Below are 22,629 nucleotides of genomic sequence, written 5' to 3' on the forward strand. Positions count from 1 at the left end.
CTTACTGGGAAATCCTCGTTCGCGGGGAAGAATTGTAATCCCAGATCCACATCACTAACGGGGTTCAGCGGGTTATCTGCACCTGTAAGTGACACACGCTGGACCTTTCAGTGTAGCGCACATGCAGTCCCGGACATGTAAGGGCATAACAGACCTGTTATTTATTGATCTCGTGTGCCAGAGCCTCACGTGTCCCTCTAGTAAGCTTGACGCGTACCGCGGGGGCATGCCGGAGTCTCGTTCATTAACAGAATTAAGCTGACAAATCGCTAGCACAACTAAAAACGGACATCCACCACCACCCACAAAATCAACAAAAGCTTGCAATCTGTCAATCTTTTCTGTAGCTGGCATGGTTGAGGTTTCCCGTGTGGAGTCGAATTAAGCCGCAGGCTCCACTCCTGGTGGTGCCCTTCTGGACATTCCTTTAAGGTTCAGCTTTGCAACCATACTGCCCCCGGAAACCAAACACTTTGCCTTCATGGACGCTGTTTGGAGGTTCGTGGGAATAACACCGCCCGATCAGCAGTTGGCCTAATTTATGGTGGGAAGTCCGACGGTATATGATCGTCTTCGATTTCAGATTTTTCCCATTTTTTGGTATTTTACATTTTTATTCCAGCCTTTCTTGACTTCATAAGGGCATGACATGCCTATATCTGTGTCTCCACCTCCTCCTTTTACTCCTCCACCTCTTTTCTATATGTAGTTGCCGTTTTCCATATGTTATTTTTGTACTCTGAGCATTTTGTCTGCTTTGGGACACCTTTTAAGGTGTTTTGTAATTGTTTTCTATGTGTTTTGCATGTGTTTGTGTCTGCCATTGTTTTCATTCGTGTTCGACGCTGTTCGTCAAACGTTCGACAAACATTCGACGAACTTGCCTCGTGTTCGACGAACCAAAACGAACTGGAACACTGGCGGGGTGGCTCAACACCACTCCTGAATATATAGACGTACATTTTTAATGTTTAAACTATGCTATATATACTGTATATACCTGCTATCTGGTGATACTGTACACTTTTTCTACTTTTTATATTCTTGTCTAATCCATACTGAGCCTGTGAGCGTCTCTTTGTGACTGATGGTATAAATAGGGAGATTGTCAATCATCCTTTGACTGTATAGAGCTGTACGCTTCTGATACAATACCATATATCTGATGTTATTTTGGGTTCATGTGGGCGTGGGGGAGCCAGCTGGTGCTGATGGTGGTGGTGCATCTGCTGGTAGTGGCAAAAGCACAATAGCTGCTAAGGCAGGAGGTGTTGAGCCTGCATCATGGTCTGGCTACGGAATGCCTGGAAGGCTACCTTTTCTGGGAGTAGGTTAACCGCTTTTAAAGCCGGAGCATCAGGAACTGGTTTTGGCTTACATTGCCGAAACAGACTCCAGCAAATATGCCCTCCTCTTCTGAAGTTTCAAAAAAATGCAAGCACTGAGTCGTCAAGTGCTGGCTCCTGGTCAGGAAGAACCGCTTTCCTTGTGTCCTTCACCCCCACCAAAAGTGAATAATGCAGCAGGCCACACTTCACATTAGTCCATGTAGCTCTTTCTATCATACCATGCCTGGGTTATCAAGTCAAATCGTGAATTCCCCAGTCCAAGATGAATCTGACATGGAGTGTGGGTGGCCAGCCAGGGCAGTGGGGTTAATCAGTACCGGGACGGTGTCTCACAGTGATGTGTCACGATGGTGGTGATGACCCGTTCCGTGGCCCTGGGCGTCCATGCAAAGGGGTGAATAATGTTTATAGGTGAATGATACGTGATGCCACCTGTGGTTTCTGATCAGATTGACCCGCGCTGCAGTGTCGCTTCTCTGGGACAGATGTTGTGGTGCAGCGAAGATGTTGGAACCCTGCACAGGTAGGGCCGTAGTCACAGGGCAGATGAAAGAGTTGGTAGATGGTGTGCAGTGCAGGATGTAGCAGAGCCGTGCGCCAGGCGCAGAAGAAAGATGACAGACACAGTCATGCAGTTCCTTTACCTGTACTTGGTAAGTGCCGTCCAGGACCCAGAGTACAGATGGAGAAGAAGTTGGTCAGCCTGGAAGCAAATTTGGAATTCTCTCTCTGCAGATAGGTAGTGTGGCCTCCATTCTAGCGCTTATCTGAGGTACTCACAGTACCAAGTACAGCGCACTTTGCACAAGGAGAAGCTGTATCGGAGAGTGATGCGAAAGAAGCCGTTTCTGCAAGCACGCCACAAACAGAGTCGCCTGAGGTATGCAAAAGCACATTTGGACAAGCCAGTTACATTTTGGAAGAAGGTCCTGTGGACTGATGAAACAAAGATTGAGTTGTTTGGTCATACAAAAAGGCGTTATGCATGCGCTGTATTGTTGACCGATGCACAGTGACACCATCTGCAGCAAGATGATGCTGCAGGTCTTTGGAGGTGGTCTGTGGATTGTCCTTGACTGTTCTCACCATTCTTCTTCTCTGCCTTTCTGATATTTTTCTTGGCCTGCCACTTCTGGGCTTAACAAGAACTGTACCTGTGTTCTTCCATTTCCTTACTATGTTCCTCACAGTGGAAACTGACAGGTTAAATCTCTGAGAGAACTTTTTGTATCCTTCCCCTGAAAAGCTATGTTGAATAATCTTTGTTTTCAGATCATTTGAGAGTTGTTTTGAGGAGCCCATGATGCCACTCTTCATAGGAGAATCAAATAGGAGAACTACTTGCAAGTGGCCACTTTAAATACCTTTTCTCATGATTTGATACACCTGGCTATGAAGTTCAAAGCTCAATGAGGTTACAAAACCAATTTAGTGCTTCAGGAAGTCAGTAAAAAGTAGTTAGGAGTGTTCAAATCAAGAAAATGATAAGGGTGCCCATACTTTTGCACCGGTCAAATTTTGTTTAAATGCAGATTGCACATTTTCTGTTAGTACAATAAACCTCATTTGAATCCAGAAATATAACTGAGTCCATCAGTTATTAGATATATAAAACTGAAATAGCTGTTGCAAAAACCAAAATTGTTATAAAGAAAAAAGGTTAACATTAATAGGGGTGCCCAAACTTTTACATATGACTGTATATGAGGCCCACCATACACTGGAGCATTCCAAAGGTGGACATCACACACTGGAGCAGCATTTACAGGGCCCATTATGCACTGGAGCATTAGAAATGGGGCCCATTATATATGGAGCATTATTTTGGCCCATAACACAGTGGAGCTTCATCCATATACTGTAGCATTATGTGGAGCTCATTATATAATGTTTCAAACATTATATGGGACCATTGATTCTGTATGGAGAAATATATGGGCCTCATTACTCTGTATAGCGCACTATGCGGTGGCCATAATACTGTATGGAGTAATATACTGTCCGTTTTGGGAGCTATTGGAGAATTTAAAATAGATATCAGTCATGAGATGTAAGAAGTGAAGTATTTTTCATTGTACTATACCGCTATTTTTCTGTCGTATCAGAGGATCATGAATTGTGGCATGTGTTAAAAGAGCCCAGTGACACTCTTTGGCCCAGGGCCCACCTAAATCTGGAGCCAGTCCTACCCCCCCCCACAACTTTAGCCAAATAACCCCCAGTTTTCAATGCCTAACTATTATTATAAAGTAAATTAAGCTTAAGTAATAAGAATTAATGTTTGGCATTAAAATGGGCACTGTAGGTGTGTTTCCTGTCCTCTACTCCCTGCCCACCTAGGTTCCCCATTGACTCGCATTGGGTTTCATGTTTCAGTCGGCCTTCGACTTTTCACGATAATCGGCCGATTTCGTTCGACTCAACTTTTGAGAAAGTCGGGTTTCATGAAACTCGACTCGACCCGAAAAAAGGCAAAGTCGCTCACCTCTACTGAGGACATGATCACACGTAGCGTAAATCTTTTCTGTAGGTATCCGCACAACACGACGCAATAACAATCTTCTCTGGCTACTGCATGTTTGCTGTGTTTCTTTTATGTGTGTACCCACATATTTGATGCGTTTTTGTTGCAGATGTGAATCCATCTTTCACACTAGCGGTTTTTAGCGCTGCGCTTCGAGCGCCATCAAAACACATGCAAAAAACGTATCATGCGTTTTGCATGCGTTTTTTAGGCGCATGCGTTTTAACCAGTTTCTAGCCATGTTAAGGCTATGTGCCCACGTATGCAGAAAGTTTCTGCATGAAAACCGGACTCCTTCCCAGAAAATGTGCGTTTTTTTCCATGCGTTTTTTGCGCGTTTTGATGCGTTTTTTTCCACACGTCCCCAGATACATAGAAAATAGCTAAAAACGCTGACTTTACCGCAAAATTAATGATCATGCTGCGCTTTTTACAGCGAAGAGTTTTTTTCGCGGAAAAAAACCGCATCAATATGCACAAAAAGTGCAAAATGCATTAAAATTAATGGGATGCTTCTTTTAAGTGATTTTTAAGCGTTATTGCCGGCAAAAACGCTTAAAAAACGCAAAAACTGCTTACGTGGGTACACAGCCTAACTCTTAAAACGCATGCGAATTCAAATGCAGGCGTGCGCATGTCCATGCGCACACCTGCATTCCCACGGACTGTAATGCGTTATTTTGTCGCATTCTATGCACAAGCGTGCACATGCTTTTTTTGTCGCTGTTGGACGGACCCAAAAATGCAACAGGTTGCGTTGGGCGCGCCTGGGCGCACACTACAAAAAACGCATGCGCACTAAAATGCATATGAATGCGTGCAAACGCTAGACCATGCACCCACCATGGTAAACATAGGGGCACATGGCACATGCGCATGGACACACACGATGCGCTGCGCTAAAAAACGCAATGTGAAACCAGCCTATCTCTTTTTTTTAATACTGCAGAAAAGCTTTGAGTTTGCACTTAAAGATGCAATGCCATATTTTTCCTTGTGTTTTTTTCAGGCTCCACATAGAAGTATATAAAGAAAAAAGTGCAGAAACCGCAGACGCACTGAAGGCAGAGATTTAATTAAATCATATCCACTTTGCCTAGACATTTAAACCATGTTCACATGTAGTGTAAATGCTGCATTTTTTTTCTGCTGCTTTTTTTCACAGAAATTCTGCTGTGTTTAACAGTTCAAGCAAAGTGTATGTGATTTCATGAAAACTGCACCCTCTGTGCGCATAACCATGCTACCAGACTATGCGGTTTTGGTGCTTTATTTCTCTGGAAGACTCTATGCGGAGCATAAAAATAACATGTAAAAAACTGCAGATATTTTTTTAGTTGCAGAATCAAAGCTTTTCTGTACTATAAAAAGGACATTAAAAAGCAGCTTCACAACAAGAGGAAAATGCAGCAAACACGCAATAATCAGAAAAGATTGTTACTACATAGTTCAGTGCAGTCACCTGCAAGAGGTGTACCTGGATGTGGGGCAGACAGGGCATGTGCCCCAGGCGCAGCTGGCAGGGAGGTGCAGATAGGCTGCCTAATGCAGTGGTCCGAAGTGTTTCCCCAGGGGGCTGGGAGATGGCAGTTCTCTGAGTTGGCTGTCTGGCCGCTGGGTTGGGGCGAGGTCAGCAGCGTGATCAGATCACTCGTTGGCACACATTGTTGGTAAGTGTTCCAGAGCTGGAGACACCGAAGATTGAATGTAATCGGAACAAGAGGGGGTGATTTACTGGATTGTGAATTGTGTGTGGTTTTTCTACTGTGTGGGGCGAGACTTACTGTGTGTGGGGGGGGGTGGTATTTACTGTGTGGGGGAATATTTACTGTGTGGAAGATTTTGTGTAATGGGGCTGGAGGAGACAGGTCAGGGGAAGATTTACTAATGTGGGGGAGATTTACTTTGTGGAGGAGATTTAGTGTAACGGGGGAGATTTACTGTATTAATAATAATAATAAATTTTATTTCTATAGCGCCGACATATTCCACAGCACTTTACATTTCAGAGAGGACATTATCAGACGATAGACATTACAGCATAACAATAATCACATAGATCATAACAGATACCAAGAGGAATGAGGGCCCTGCTCGCAAGCTTACAATCTATGAGGAGAAAAGGTAGACACGAAAGGTGGGTGGTAACAATTGCCCTGATTTACTGTAACAGGGCTGGGGGAGATTAACTGTGTGGGAGGGTATTTACTGTGTGGGGGTATTAACTGTGTGTGGGAGATTTATTGTAATGAGGCTGGGGGATATTTACTGTGGTGGGGAAAATTTAATGTAACACGAGGATGACTTGAGGACACAAGTTTGAGGAGCAAGGAAGGGGCAGATGCAGACACAATATGGGGAGTGGGAGAAATTAGAAAAAACACAATATGAAGAGCAAGGTGGGGATGGGGACATGTATGAGGAAACAGTATGGGTGATGGGTGCAGACACAGTATGAGGATTGAGGGGAAAATGTATGTAGACACAGTATGGGGAGCAAGGTGAATGGGACACATATGGGGAGTCGGGGGATGTGTTTGGAGGCAGTATGGAGAGTGTAAGGCAGCGCTTATTGTCAGTGTTGGGGACACTCACTTGGCAGCGGATTCACGTCACACAGGAACTCTTTCCACTTAAAGAGTCCATGTGGTTTATTAAACAGCATAAACCATGTTAGGCAACACAAAGAATACAGTCTTGCATCACACAGATTAATCCTTAATGATCGTAGTAGAGCTCCACTCTCTCAGTTCATTAGTGTCCATAGAACATCACGGGCACCAACAGTTATATCCCCATGTCTGGGGTTACCTCGCAGGAGCTCCAGCTCCAGATGCTGACTCTTTGGTAGTCCTCTCTCTCAGGGAAGCTGCCGAACAGGGATCACCGTCCCAGACAATGCCTTACTAACCAGGCCACCTGACAGTCCAGATCCACAGATGGACAGTAGCTCCACCAATGCAATGCCGTCACAGACTCTGCTCACACACGTGGCCGGTCCAGGTGCTGTTCAGGGATCCGACACTCCTCCTTGGGTCTCCCAACACACCGGCCTCACCAGGTCCAAGGCCACAGCAGGTGCTATTCAGGAAGGCAGCACACCTTCCAACACCTAGACCTTACACATGAACTAATCAGGTCCATGCACTCTTTCTCTGTGACCAGACCTCAGGCACATTATATGGTCCATAACCACACCCACAGGTGAGGTATGGATCACATGGTTATGACCTCACTAAAGGTCCTATTCCACACACAGCCACACTCATACAGGCTTTATCCTGGGAGTTCAGACACACGCCCCTGGGTGGGTTTGTAGGTGACTGGTCCCACCCATCTCACCAAGTCACCTGGAAGCTTTCCCAATACACACTGTAGCAAAACCTCAGCAGTACCTCTGCTGATCAACACACTTTCAAGCTTCCACCACAAGGCACCCACCCTTGTGATACATATTGGCCATTCACAACCCTGCCGCTCATCATTTCCCCATCACAATAAAGGAAACGCCTGCATGCATGTCCTGGGTAAGGCCATACAGTGCCCCCTAGCTGTCACAGGGGTCACTGCATTACAAGAGTGATAGAGTAAATGTATGAGGACAGAGGTGGAAACGTATGAGGAGACAATTGAGTGGAATAGTGTGAGGAGTCCGTATGTGAAGAGAAAAATGTGTATGGGCACAGAATAAAGACTTAGTAGTGTTGGGGGAATAACATGGAGGAAAAGTGTAAGGTCTCAGCCAGGGCAGAGAAGCGTGGAGAGGGAGAACAGTACAGAGAGTGAGCCCTATTGGGGGGACACAGTGTGAGAGGACAGTGTGAAGAAGGGGCCCAGTATGGAAAGGAGAGGGCAGAGTGGAGTGCATGTACCATAAGAGGGACAGTATGGGTCATATTTTGTGCGGTAAATATAGTGAGGGGCAATTATTTATTGAAAGGCTCAATGTAGGGCAGATATTTTTATTTAGGTGTATTATAATGACATTGCTATCTTTAAGGGCATTATATCGGGATGTGCTGCAGAAGACCGGAGAAGATGGAGGTCTGCAAAGACAAGCTGTGGATGTGAAAAGTCATCATGGGGTCTGGGGAAGATGAAAGAGAATGACTCCAGAGACAATGTCATCTATAATGTACCTGAATGTAAAAACATTTCTGTTATACTGACTTTTATTTGTTAGAAGCATTAAAGAAGTTGTCCAAATTTGTGAAGAGTCTGCAGTCATTCTAGGTGACTGCAGACTTCTGAATTCTCACAGTGGGCACTGCACGCTGTCAGGATTCTCTCATGCCAGCGATTTGCATTTATATGGTCACATGCTGACTAGACATGTGTGGCCTCACTTAATTAAGATAAATTTAGCGAGGCCGGACACGTCTAGTTGAAATGTGGCCAGAAGTATACAAATCGCATACTTGTGCAAGCGAGAATCCTAAAAGTGTGCAGTGCATGCCCTGTGAGAATTCAGAAGCCTGTATCCACCTATAGTGACTACAGACTTTCATCTCAAACCTGGACGCACCCTTTAATTATAAAATGAAGTCCTGCAATCTTACGATCACGTGACTGTGGCGCCCATGAGGCTTCAGTCGTCACAGAGGTACTGCACTTTCTCCTAAGGTGTAGTGCCCCACCGTCCAGGTAAGGTGGGAACTCCTGACCACGCTCCACACCTGCACCCCACACACAGGATAGTTCAGCAGGGACCCATCCATGCTTTATGCTGGAAAGGTCATAGGGTGCCTTTTGTGGTCCCTGGCTTCGTAACACGAGAGGTGCTGGGGAGGCGGGTGGAGTTAGATATAAAAGAGAGGGAAGGTGTAGGATTTCAAGCCAGTCTGACAGAAGGGCAGTCTGGGGTGAGTCCCAGAGAGAGAGCAGGCTGACAGCAGGTCAGCCTGAGAGGAGCTCAAGGCGGAGGAAGGCAGTCAGTCAGGAGAGGCTGAGGACTGGTCTTAGTGGAACGAGCTCCTCAGGGAAGGAAGAGAAGGAGAAAGAGACGTAGACTGAAGACTACAGATTCCATAAAAGAGATAGAACAGATCGGAACGAAGGAGAATAGAAGGACGGTGGGAAGCAGGTTGAGAAAGAGAGAGAACCCTTCCAGTCCACAGAGCGCAAAGGCTGGGGCCCGGTCCCCGAGGTTGATTGGAACTTTATGTCCGGCAACAGACACCGGAGGAGTAGTGAGCCGCTAACGCCTTGCTCCCATCATAGACTTGGGACACAACAGCAACTGAAAAGAGAGCGGGGACGCAGTGAGGAGTCCCCGAGCAGGCTACAGCTGTCTGTCATACAAGTAAAGGCTAGGAACACCTAGAGAGGCATTCCAGGGTAACTAAGTACTGGAGTGCTTCACACCTAAAGGCGCATTGGAGGAGTCGTTCAGGAAGGTACATGTTGGCGGAGTGTGGAAGGGAGAATCCTGCCTAGAGGTTGGCTGGAGCCCGGACCTGGAGAACACAGTACGGAGGCAGGCAGTTGTGTGAACTGCCAACATTGAGTAAAGCTTTGGAACCGCATGCTCTGGTGTCCTCCAGTTATTCCAGCACCGCTACATCTGGGTAACATCATCCATACCATTCTGCGCCTCTCCTCATCCATTGCACCTACACTGCCCTGGGACTACAGCTCCACCTGTGGGGAGCTATACCATCTCTGCTGCACCACACCATCAGTCTCAGCGGATCTGTATGCAGCGCTGGCTTACCATCTTACTTGCCAAACACCACGGGTGGCGTCACGAACTATTCATATAAACTTTAACACCATTAACATCACCGCCATTGATATTGGGTGCCCAGGGCCACGGGCCGGGTCACCACTGCTGTGACACATTCCCGCCTCGACACCGGCCCGGTACTGAGTACCCCCACTGCCCTGGGTGAAGCCCGCGGGGGCGACCCATGACAACTAGGTTATCTTCCTGTTTCTCTCAGTTTTTTACTGAACATTGAATTTGTAAGAGCAGCTTGTTGGCATGTGACCTAGTGTGCAAATCACATATGTGCTTGGAGGGGGCACCAAACTGAAATCTTGCTCCAGGTGTCAGAAAACCTAGATACACCTCTGTGAATGGCCTTACAGAGAGCAAAAAGCCAAATGTAATACAGTGAAGCTACATGAAGATGAGAAAGTTCTGTCTACTATGACAGTGAATGAATGAACAAAAATAAATCTATAGGTCCCAACTAGAGATGAATAGGATGCACAGATTGCGCCATCCCTTACTAATCAAAAGCCACGCCATGAATTCCAGAAGGTAAGAGATACACAGGCCTCCAGTCCAGAAGCCCAGTACCACTTGACTGAATACTGGACAAGAAAGTCAATGGATTGAGGTGTGGCCAGGGGCGTGGGCCAAATTTGTCACGGCACGATGCCACGATGACATGCATTTTATATATATAGTGTCATGTGAAATGTGAACTATGTACTGTGGTTTTGGTGTATATTGTATCTAAACTGTAGTATGGAATAGTATGAATACTGTTAATATAGTTATGTGACTTAACAGTTGTATAGAACATAACCTTTAGTTAATGTTTGGGGCTAGCCCACAGTGAGAGGGGGTTAGTGAGATTAGAAAAGGGACTCACTTCCTGGTAGTTGTCACATAGGGAAGTACAGTCACAAGGTCAAGATCAAGTGCAGTGGGCTACTAGGGCCAGCATGTACCAATCGTTCAAGGCAATGGGAGGCCGTACTGATATCCCGTGCGGATATTCCAGCTATGTCTGGATCCCAAGGACCGGTGTGCGGGCTGATGGGTGCATTGCGTCCTCTGGTGCACAAGAGAAGATCAATGAGGAACTGTGAGAAGGGCAGGTGGCTGATCCCAGGTGCATTGAGGAACTGGACAGGAAATTCCTGGGCCTGACACAGTCAGCACGCTTAGTGATAGTCTAGGAGGAGTGAATGGTAGGGCTGAAGATGTGTTGTGCTAGGGAAGTAAAGAAAAGGAAGTGTTGAGCCCTATCCCACCCATTAGGCTGGGTTCACATAGAGTTAAAGGGGTGCGCTTAATGCATCCATTACATAGCGGCATTAACGCTATGTAACGGATGCGTTAATGCACCCATACACTGCAATAGACGAGCGCATCGCTAACGCATGTCATAATCGGCATGCGATAGCGATGTGCCGTCATTCTGTGACAGACCCTCGGACGCAGGCTGCAGCATCCGAGGCTCCGTCACTGCTAGCACAGATGAAGCATCTGTGCTAGTGGGATGACATAACGTGATCGCGTTATGTGAGTAGCGTTAATGCAGTCCGTCAATGCTATGCGTTGAACGGACTGCATTAACGCTATGTGAACCTGGCCTTACAATTTGATGAACTTGCACTAACCAGTAAACTTTTGCTTGTTGCAATGAGATTGGTGTCCCCAGAGTTGTGTGCGGCTCCAGAAGATGGATGCCTGAAGACAGCTGAGGCCTGTGGTCTACAAGTGTGTGTGATGAAAACCAACATAAAGTTGCAAAATGCCCATAAAGAGGCAGCCGTTCCAACTGTCTGGGCATTTAGTAATAATTTCTCATAGGGCAGCAGGTAAGACGATTGCATTATCTCTATTCGGATTACGCTTTCACAGTTCACAAAAGAACCCAGAGAACAACAATTTCAGCTGTTACATCCAGATATCCAATGAACTGGTCAAATTTGATATGTTTCTGTAATTAATCTCACGGGAAGATGAAAGGATGAGGTCCCGGTGACTAAGTGACACACATTGGGCAGCGGAGACATAAAAGGCATTTAGCAGTGTAATGTAATTGTGGTTGGTAATGTGGCTCTGTTGTCTTCTACTGTGTGAACTTCAGCCTGGCACAGATTCTGCAGAGCAATGCAGAAAGTTCTTGTCCTGTGTAGTGTGTTTGATGTGATTTCTGAAGAGCACTTCCTGTCACAAAGCCCGATTATCTGCTACATTACTTCAGATAGGGTCAGTCACGCCTCAGGAGACTGAAAAAATATTTTGACAGGCATAGAATGCGCCACAATAAGGGTCATTCATCAAAGACTCCTGCATGCAAAGTAAGGCCAGAAACCTGACGCACCAGCAGAGCCCCAGACATATCACAAGTACCTGCCGCTTCCTCCATTGCCAGGTTATGACTGAGAGGTGCTTCAATTCTTCTGGCTGATTCCTTCAATATAGTTATATTACAGTAATATAATATATTTTGATAAACTTTGGCTTAGACAGTAAAATAAAGCTAGCAAATATTATTGTTCTGGTTAGCCAGTAAAGTTGTCACTACTGGAACACTTCTGTCTCTTTTGTCATAAAATTATTAGCGCAGTAAAAGTCACTGAATACCATCACCAGCCTATGTGTACTGTAATTCTAGTGGCTACATTCATAGCAGTACACATATACTATGAGAGGCATCCGAAATGCAGAATTCATAGAATAGACTGAAATATGGGGGATTTTGGCACAGGCTTTTCCTGAAATTACTGAGTGGCTCATTTGTTGGACACAGCGGGAAATGTAAGAACATACAGGCAATAGCGCTGAATGCCTATACAAGAGCACCCTATAAATGAAATCTGTCACCAAGTTTTCCCAATATAAACTAAGGCCACCACCATTAATGCCTCTTTTATAGCAGTCTAGCAAGCTGCAAATAAGTCTTAACCCCCTTGGTATATCTAAATAAATACCCTTCATAATCCCCCATATATGGCTGACTGGCCCAATGGGCGTCATTAGTCTTGCTTTGGCACTTCCTCTATCTTTGCAATTGCTGTTGCTTCATGTGGATGTTGCATCTTACGTCATCCACACAGTGTTCTCCACAAAATCATGTCCTAGGAGGGGCAAGAGAGCGCTGAAGGGCAGAGCAAAGTGCACCTGTGCAGGAACAAGATTTAGGGCGCTGTGTGGTTGACGTAGGAAACGTCATCCACACAAAGCATGGTAGGAGACTAGCAATTGTAGGCATAGAATAGGTGCCAAAGTAAAACTAGCGATGCCCATCAGACTCGATGGGCAGTATGAGGGGATTATAAGGCCATGTGCACACGTAATGCATGGTGGTGCGGAAAAATCAGCAGGTAAATCCACAGGTCAAAAGACGTGCGGATTAGCCTGCAGTTTAGCCCTGCGGTTTGACATCTGTACAATGGAGTAGGTGTAAAACCGCTGCGGATTCCACACAAAGAATTGACATGCTGCGGATTTGAAACCGCAGCAAATCCGAGATGTGGACAACGTTTTATAATTTCCATTGAATACAATGGGCCAAAAACGCTGCGGATCCGCAGCAGAATCCGCAACGTGTGCACACAGCCTTAAAAGGTATTTTTTGGAATCTGCCGTGAGATGTTGGAGACTCATTTACAATAGTACATAATCACTGCCGCTTTGCCTCCCCAAAAGGAGACCAAAAAGTTTTCTGTAACCAAATATCATAAAGATAACTGCAGCATGTTCCTGAAAAAAAATAGACCAGACATAATTCTATAGAGCGAAAACTACAAAAACTTATAGCTTTGGAAGGTGAGGATCATCTCTGCCTCTATATAGTGTAACAAGTACAATATACGTTAGGTGTATAGGGGCATCACACGTATTTATGTTAGTGAGGTCCGTTTCACCTTTCTTTTTGTTATTACAGTTATACTTTTTCGGGATAAATGGAAAGAGTGAAAGTACAAAACAATTTTTAAATTCCTGCAATAAATGTACAAAACTTAATATGAAAAGCATACATTTCTAGCAAAAACATCAAAGATGTTATAATGTTTCCCCTGACAAAGGTTAAGCTATGAGATTTAAAGGGCAGCAATAGCCAACTTCGGACTCTCCACCTGTTAAAAAGCTAACAAGCCCTGAGATCCTGCAGCCTTCTGGGAGCTGTAGTTTTACAATAACTGGCATTCCAAATGGGTGGGAAACTTTGATCTTTACAATTGGTTTTTTTTGGGACCACCAGAGGACCATCCAGTGTTAAAAAAAAACATGTATTGCACATGCCCACATATGGTTGCAATGTAATCTTTATTGCTATCACTCTACACAGGTATTAATAATAAGGGCAAACACGTTGCTTCGTTAACTCATAGGAATGACTCCTAGTCCTAATGGCAAGCGATTGGCTCCAAATTCAGCTCATAATGGAGTTGTCTTCTGCTGGACTTTGTGCTAACTATTGTTTCACAGCTTCGGTGACTGGAGGATCTCCAGCCCTGGGATTCTGATGGCCACTTCGTCTTACTGATCATTATTACTATCTGCGTAATGTAAACTAGAGCAAATAAGGAACTGACAGATTTGGTTTTCGTCTTCATCACACCTAAGTGTTTGTCCATGATCAAAGACTTTTCAGGCAAGACTTTCAACCAGACTTACACAGCCATACATTTTTCTGTTGAAGTCTTAGTGAAATAAAACATCTGTCTCAGTTTATTCTGATTCATTTTATGGCCACTCCAGCAGAAATGGGCAGCATTGTTTATGACTACAAAAACATTACTATGCTTGTTGTCCAGGATTGAATCTTTGTAGGACTTTCTAACATATCCAATGTGTGAAGAAAGACAACACAGCTACTCAGATCCAAATCATATGTAAATGTCTGTCCACCACTTTACAATCTATACTTAATAGGCCCAGGTTGGTTTCTGAAAGAAAAAAACTATACTCACCTCCCAGACCAGGACCACTCCTCCACACTCACTACTGCATCCCATGACTTCTGCAGACAATCAGCGGTAACTGATCAGCTGCAGCCTTCTCATTTTGTACAAACAAGAATATCTGAGAGATGGGTCTAGTTTTTTTTAATTTCTTAAACCACCCTGGATACATTGACTATAACTCGTAAATTGAGGGACAACCCCTTTAAATTCCTCATTAATTCAGATCCTAATTACTATCTGCTAATTCTAAAAGAGTTCATACACATTAGATTAAAATCATCTGAACTTTATATTTTTGACAGGTCAGGCCATTCATCTAATGTGTTTGGGGGTCTCTTGACCGTGTCATGATAGATGATGTTAGGGGAAGAGCCAGGCATATGGTATTTCAAGGTAAAAATCTTTTCGTTACTCAAAGGTAGCTTTTACTGTATTCTCCTCGTTAAAGGAATTTTCTGGCCACGACATAGTGATGACCAGTTCAAAAGATAGTACATCAATATCAGATTATTGGGGGTCAAACTGGCACCTCCATTGATCAGCTGTTATTTGCTCCAACTACCACCGGATATAAACCCATTAAATGGAGCTGCAAATCACAGCTTCATTCAAAGTGCAGCGACCACTGCCATGTACTACAGAACAACTCCTATTGTCTTGAATTAGAGCTATTCTGCATTACCCAACACAAGCCAATACACTTTGAATGGATCTGCGCTTTGCAACTTCATTCTATGTGTTTACATTGGACGGCTGTCAATGTAAATAACAGTTGATTGTGGGAGTGCCAGGTTTTGGACCCCTACCAATCTGACATGCATGACCTATCTAATGGATAGGTCATCAATGTATTGTGACTGTACATTCCCTTTAAATATGCATACACAGGTGGTCATAATTGTTGGTACCCACAATGGTCACAGAAATAACTTGAATCTGACAAAAGTTATAATAAATCAAAAATCTATGAAAATGAACAAATGAAAGTCAGACATTGCTTTTCAACCATGATTCCACAGAATTTAAAAATAAAACTCATGAAATAGGCCTGGACAGAAATGATGGTACCCTTAACTTAATGTTTTTTGCACAACTTTTTGAGGCAATCACTGCAATCAAATGATTCCTGTAACTGTCAATGAGAATTCTGTACCTCTCGACAGGTATTTTGGCCCACTCCTCAATAAAAAACTGCTCCAGTTGTCTCTTGTTTGAAGGTTGCCTTTTCCAGATGGCATGTTTCAGCTCTTTCCAAAGATGCTTAATAGGATTTAGGTCAGGGCTCATAGAAGGCCACTTCAGAATAGTCCAATGTCTTCCTCTTAGCCATTCTTGGGTGCTTTTAGCTGTGTGTTTTTAGGTCATTATCCTGTTGCAAAACTCATGACCTGCAACTGAGAACAAGCTTTCTGACACTGGGCAGCACATTTCTCTCTAGAATCTCTTGATAGTCTTGAGATTTCATTGTACTCTGCACAGATTCTAGACACCCTGTGCCAGATGCAGCAAAGCAGCCCCAGAACATAACAGAGTCTTCTCCATGTTTCACAGTAGGGACAGTGTTCTTTTCTTGATATGCTTAATTTTTCCTGACTGTGAACATAGAGCTGATGTGTCTTGCCAAAAAGTTCCATTTTTGTCTCATCTGTCCATAGGACATTCTCCCAGAAGCTTTGTGGCTTGTCAACATGTAGTTTGGCAAATTCCATTCTGGCTTTTTTATGATATTTTTCAACAATGGTGTCCTCCTTGGTCATCTCCCATGAAGTCCACTTTGGCTCACACAACGATGGATGGTGCGATCTGACACTGATGGTCCTTGAGCTTGAAGTTCACCTTTAATCTGTTTAGAAGTTTTCCTGGGCTGTTTTGTTACCATTCAACTTATCCGTCTCTTTGATTTGTCATCAATTTTCCTCCTGCGGCCACGTCCAGGGAGGTTAGCTACAGTCCCATGGAGCTAAAATTTCTGAATAATATGTGCAACTGTATTCACAGGAACATCAAGCTGCTTGGAGATGGTCTAATAACTTTTACCTTTAACATGTTTGTCTATAATTTTCTTTCCTTCACTTCCTCTGGTCCAAGTTGAGTGGATACACATCATGTCACCAAACAGCACAGTGAGTATCTGTAGCCCTCTATACAGGCCCACTCACTGATTCCAAGATTGTAGACACCTGTGATGCTAATTAGTGGACACACCATGATTTAACATGTCCCTTTTGTCACATTATTTTCAGGGGTACCATCATTTCTGTCCAGGCCTATTTCATGAATTTTATTTTTAAAAAAAAATTCTGTGGAAGCATGGTTGAAAATCAATGTCTGACTTTCACTTGTTCATTTTCATTTTTTTGTCAGATTCAAGTTATTTCTGTGACCATTGTGGATTTTTCTGTCATTAAATGAGGGGTACCAGCAATTTTGACCACGTGTGTATAGAGTGGTGTGAAAAAGTGTTTGCCTTCTTCCTGATTTCTTATTCATTTGCATGTTTCAGATCACCAAACAAATTGAAATAATTGACAAAGATAACACAAGTAAACACAAAATTAAGGTTTTAAATGAAAGTCTTTACTATTAAGGGACAAATAAATCCAAACCTACAGGGCTCTGTGTGAAAAGGTGATTGCCCCCAACTTAAGACATAAATTAACTGTCGTTAATCACATTTTTAGGAAGTGAAATTCAATTTTCTTAGCCACACACAGGCTTGATTACAGTTGCACCTGTTCTCAATCAAGAAATCACTTAAATAGGATCCGCTTGACAAAGCGAAGTAGACCAAAAGAGTCTCAAAAGCTAGAAATCATGCTGTGATTCAAATAAAATCAGGGACAAATGAGAAACAAAGTAAATGAGATCTATAAGTCTGGAAAAGGTTATAAAGCCATTTTTAAATTTTTTGGACTCCAGCGAACCACAGTGAGAGCCATATCCACAAATGTCAAAAACATGGGACAGTAGTGAACCTTCCCAGAAGTGGCCGGTCAACCAAAGTTATCCCAAGAGCACAGCCATGACTTATCTAAGACATGAGGTCACAAAAGACCCCACAACAACTTCCGAAGAACTGCAGGCCTCACTTGCCTCAGTTAAGGTCAATGTTCACGACTCCACCATAAGAAAGAGACTAGGCAAAAATGGCCTGCATGGCAGAGTTCCAAGATGAAAACTACTAAACTACTGCTGACCAATAAGAACATAAATGTTCATCTCAGATTTGCCAGAAAACATCTTGATGATCCCCAAGACATTTGGGTGAATACTCTGTGGATTTATGAGACAAAAGTTAAACTTTTTGGAAGGTGATGTCCCATTACATCTGGCGTAGAAGTAACAAAGCATTTCAGAAATAGAACATCATACCAACAGTAAAATATGGTGGTGGCAATGTGATGGTCTGGGGCTGTTTTGCTGATTCAGGACCTGGAAGATGGGTGGTAAATACAACCATGAATTCTGCAGTCTACCAAAGACTCCTGAAGAAAAATGTCCAGCCATCTGTTTGTGACCTCAAGCTGAAGCGCACTTGGGCTTTGCAGCAGGACAATCATCCAAAACACATCTCTGAATGGCTTAAGAAAAGCAAAATTAAGACTTTGGCATGGCCTAGGTAAAGTCCTGACCTTAATCGGACTGAGATGTTGTGGTATGATCTTAAAAAGGTGGTTCATGCTCAGAAACCCTGCAATGTGGATGAATTACAACAAGTCTATGAAGATGAGTGGGGCAAAAATCATCTAGAGCGTTGTAAAAGACTCAGTGCCAGTTATCGCAAATGATTGACTGCAGTTGTTGATACTAAAGGTGACCCAACCAGTTATTAGGTTTAGGGGCAATCACTTTTTCACACAGGGCCCTGTAGGTTTGGAATTCTTTTTCCCTTAATAATAAAGATCTTCATTTAAAAACTGAATTTTGTGTTTACTTGTGTTATATTTGTCTAATATTTACATTTGTTTGGTGATTCGAAACATTTAAGTGTGACAAACATGCAAAACAATAGGAAATTAGGAAAGGAGCTAACACTTTTTCACAACAATGTATATCAAGCCGACTCATATTTTCTGTGAGATACCTATTGACCATATGACAGCAACATGATGTATATTGATAGCCTAAACATCCCAAGTCATTTTCATTTCATAACAACTAATGACCTTTACTATATAGCATTGAAACCACATTGAAGTTTTCACTAGAAATATAGGATTTTATCTTTTTTCATGCTTGAGGGAGACATTAAAGCTTGCACTGTCAACCTTTCCAGTTAGCCGCTAAAAGGTATAATTTTAAAACATTCTGCTTAAATTATAGATGTAGGAACAAGGTGCAACTTGTATAAGATAACTATGAGTAGTCAGGACTCAGAAAGAAGGAACACCAGGAAGAACATTTGGCATCAGTAATTTTAAATTAACTGGAGAAGACTTCTATGAATCCTATGGACACGTAGGATTGCCAAAGATGTTCTTGATCATATAAACCCAGAATTGTCCCTGGAAGGCAAGACAGGGAAATTAACCTATCTTGGACAAGTGGTGATGGCAAATTCATTAGAAAAGTAGATGCTAATCATAGAAGTCAATATTAAAAGGAAATATGGGAGACCAAAGACCCATTTCGCTGACACCAAGAAAAAAAAAAAAGAAAAAAAGAAACAGCATCCAATCCAGGTGAAAAATATAGAAAAACTTTAATCAGTCATAATACAACTTTTCAACCAAAATGGTCTTTATCAAGTATGGTCGAAACGTTCTATTATGGCAGATTAAAGTTTTTCTATTTTTTTCACCTGGATTGGATGATGTTCCTATTTTTCTTTGAGGTAATTTTAGTCCACTTGGATCTATGGTCTTGGAGCCGGCATCCTGATGTTTTTCAGATGTGCTGTCGGTTATTGTTGTCCATTGGCTGACACCATCAGTAATGACTATGGAATGAACATTAAGCTATTGAAAGAAGCCATAAAAAATGGAGAGGCAAGGCAACAAAAGGTCTACAGAGTATCCAAGGGTTGGAAACTACAGCGTCGATAGAATCATAATTTAAAAAAAAAGCTGTGATTGACATCTAAGACTGCCAAAGCAGAGATATTCCTCCTGCCCCACAGGCCCATAGTCATTTAATGTATTTACATTGTCTATACCTATACCTTTAAAAGTAAATATTTTTTTTCTGTTGGCTTACATAGGACCAGCCTTTTACCCATTGCTATACAAAGATGTACATGTAAAATGCCAAGTTCAGAGTGACCAGAATTGCATATATTCTAATCATTTCAGGTATCTTTGAGCGTTTGACTGATACAGAGAAATATTGGAGCACTGGTTTCCACATGCGGACAAAGACAGAAGAGACTTCTGTACAAGACCATTATATGAGCTCTTTGCAGTCCAACAGCTCATCATAATGCACAATTATACCTTCTTCAGGGTTAGAAATGTGCCCCCCCCATACCTCTTGGTCCCCTGTGCAGTTGCACTGATGGTCTGTCCACCCCTCCTGGTTACCTTGAGAGAAATTGACCTATGTCAATTCAGATTTTTCACAGAAAAACAGACTGGAGAAAATGAAAACATTTTTTTTCCATCTTCTCCTCATCCGAGAAAATCCGATCACACTATGATCACACTCTGATCAAACGGTGATTAACATAATCATCTGATTCTCTTGGGTGAGGGTGTGACCCCGGCATTAGGATGGAATGGAAATGAGAAAACTGGGGACCTTTTCCATTCCAGCATCTGAGCATTATCACTTTATTACATTGGAGCCCTTTAATAAAGCTACGTTACAGGAAACATTAATCATTTCTTGCTTTAAACAGACCAGATATATTTGAAAAAAAAATCTCTCGGTCAAAAAATATTTTTCTGCATTTTTTTTATTATTTCTTCTCATAAATGTCAATGGACCAATAATTCAAATTGAAAAGCTGATCATAGTGTTATAGCATTTTTTTCTTTAGCTTTTTGACCTCATTTTTTCAGTCTTAACAAACATAGGTCAATGGAATTGATGCAAATGATACTAAAATAAGCATTACTGTATACATTAGCAGCACAAGAAACTGAACTGGATACTTAATCTTATACAATGTAAGCGATTGTAAAGTATATTTCCTATCTTCTGGCTACGTGCCCCTCTCTTGTGATGCCCTAACCAAAATTGTCCTAGTTTTCTGTACATTTACCAACTTTACACTTAGCTTACCCCCATTGCCCATGAGCAGAGACTTTTTATAGTGGGGGTATATTGCACATCTATTTCACTGCTGTTTTTCATTCATTTAGATACAACCTATTTGCTGTTTGCTTGTCATTCAGACATTCCAGTGAAAGTCGTAATTTTACACAAGTCATTACGAATAGTTACTTACGTAGTAGAAGCAGTAAAGCGAGGATCCCTGTGATGCATATGAAGATGACCAGGGCTATTTTAATTGTTCTAGCTGCAGAACTTTTGTTGCCTGACTTTGACGTGCCCATGTCTTCTCCTTCCATAGACTGCTCGTGAGAGAAGACAACTGCCTGAGGACAAATTTCCTTCTCCCTTTAATGATCCTCTTGAGGGTTTTAATCAGAAACCCATGTTCTAAATGAGCTTCCTGCCCTTTCGCCTTCTTCATAGAATACACATCTTTACAAGTTTTCAGTCATCAGACTCTTTCTCTCCTCCTTCTATAGAGGGGTGGGAGGAATGGAGCACAATAAAAAAAACAAGGGCTTTCCCTATCCCTCCTCTTCTGGAAAAAAAAAAACTACACACAGCTCACCGGCTGGGACTTGCCAAAATGAATGGTGACTTTTCATATTCACAAAACTTCTGTGGTCTGTGAAGTATGCTGCAGAGCTAGGCTGTGAGGCTCAGATTATCTACATATTGCTATTTGGATAGTTGGAAGCACATAACTTGGAAGGGAGTGTGTGTTTTGTGTCATACACAACTTACAAAATTGTGTTCACGTGGAGTCCATAATCTTCAGATCTAGTAAGGTTAATAGTTTCCTTATCTCTAGTTGTTGAGCTTCCAGGGTTCAGCCTACCAAAATATGACATGATCTATCCTCATTCTGTATTCCTTGTGGCTTAAAGAAAGGCGTAAAACTTTAGCAGAAAAAAGGACAACATCTGCAAGGAGTTTGTATGTGTTCCCCGTGTTTGCGTGGGTTTCCTCCGGGTTCTCCGGTTTCCTCCCACATTCCAAAGACATACTGATAGGGAATTTAGATTGTGAGCCCCATTGGGGACAGCGATCCTAATGTGTGCAAAACTGTGAAGCGCTGCGGAATTTGTTAGCGCTATATAAAAATAAAGATTATTATTATTATTAAGTTGTAATAATTTATCTTTACTTATTTAATCAAGAGGATATCAAATATATATATATATATATAGAGAGAGAGAGTGTACAGGGTGATTCACTCACTACTTTACCTGGATCCATTTCTGTGACTTCTAAAACAGACATTCTATCATACTGAAATTTGGACTGTATACACCTTGGTCCATGGTAAACTGATGTCTTAAAGCAGGTGTTGAAAATGTCGATAGTTCATATCCAAGCACGCCTGCATGTGCCCTTCCATATTGTTCAATGTATTCTGCAGGACGAATGGGGTCATAGCCCAAATTTCTTGTTGTACACTCTCGTAATGCCTGTAATGTTTATGGCTTATTACTGTACATCTGATCATTCAAATGGCCCCAAAGTAAAAAGAAACGGCGGTGTAAAATCAGGCGACCTTGGTGGCCACAGTCCTTTGGAGATCACTCTGTCATCAAAGAAGGATTCAATGCACGGTTTGGATGGCGGATTTTGACCTTCAAACTTTTTTAGAAACTTACTTTGGCACCTCTTTAAAGACTCAGTTTTCCGATAAGTTTGCACAATGAAAACACACTGCTCCAAACTGTATGTGTAAATTGCTAACAAGTGGAGATGACCGGCGGGGCACCAAGTCGGCAAGACCACTAGACTTGAGGATGTATATCGTTGCTGGTGCTTAGGTTCATTGCACTCTTACTTCTCATGAACCAAAGTATATACAGTCCAAATTTCAGTACAGTCGGCCATCTAGTTACAGCAATT

The 22,629-nt window shown here is 42.7% G+C and overlaps 1 protein-coding gene across 1 annotated transcript in view; it reads right to left on the minus strand.

Moving 5' to 3' along the window:
• Window positions 1-21,201, minus strand: part of PHEX (phosphate regulating endopeptidase X-linked) — a 365,396-nt gene extending 344,195 nt beyond the window's left edge. Inside the window, exon 1 of the mRNA XM_073565833.1 lies at window positions 20,918-21,201. Within this exon, the coding sequence (XP_073421934.1) occupies window positions 20,918-21,041 (124 nt within the window). The 5' untranslated portion in view covers window positions 21,042-21,201. The remainder of the gene's footprint in view (window positions 1-20,917) is intronic.
• Between the last annotated feature and the right edge of the window lie 1,428 nt (window positions 21,202-22,629).

The sequence above is a fragment of the Dendrobates tinctorius genome, unplaced genomic scaffold (genome assembly GCF_039654945.1).
Source record: "Dendrobates tinctorius isolate UK_male_01 unplaced genomic scaffold, ASM3965494v1 ptg000016l, whole genome shotgun sequence".
Lineage (NCBI taxonomy): Eukaryota > Metazoa > Chordata > Amphibia > Anura > Dendrobatidae > Dendrobates > Dendrobates tinctorius.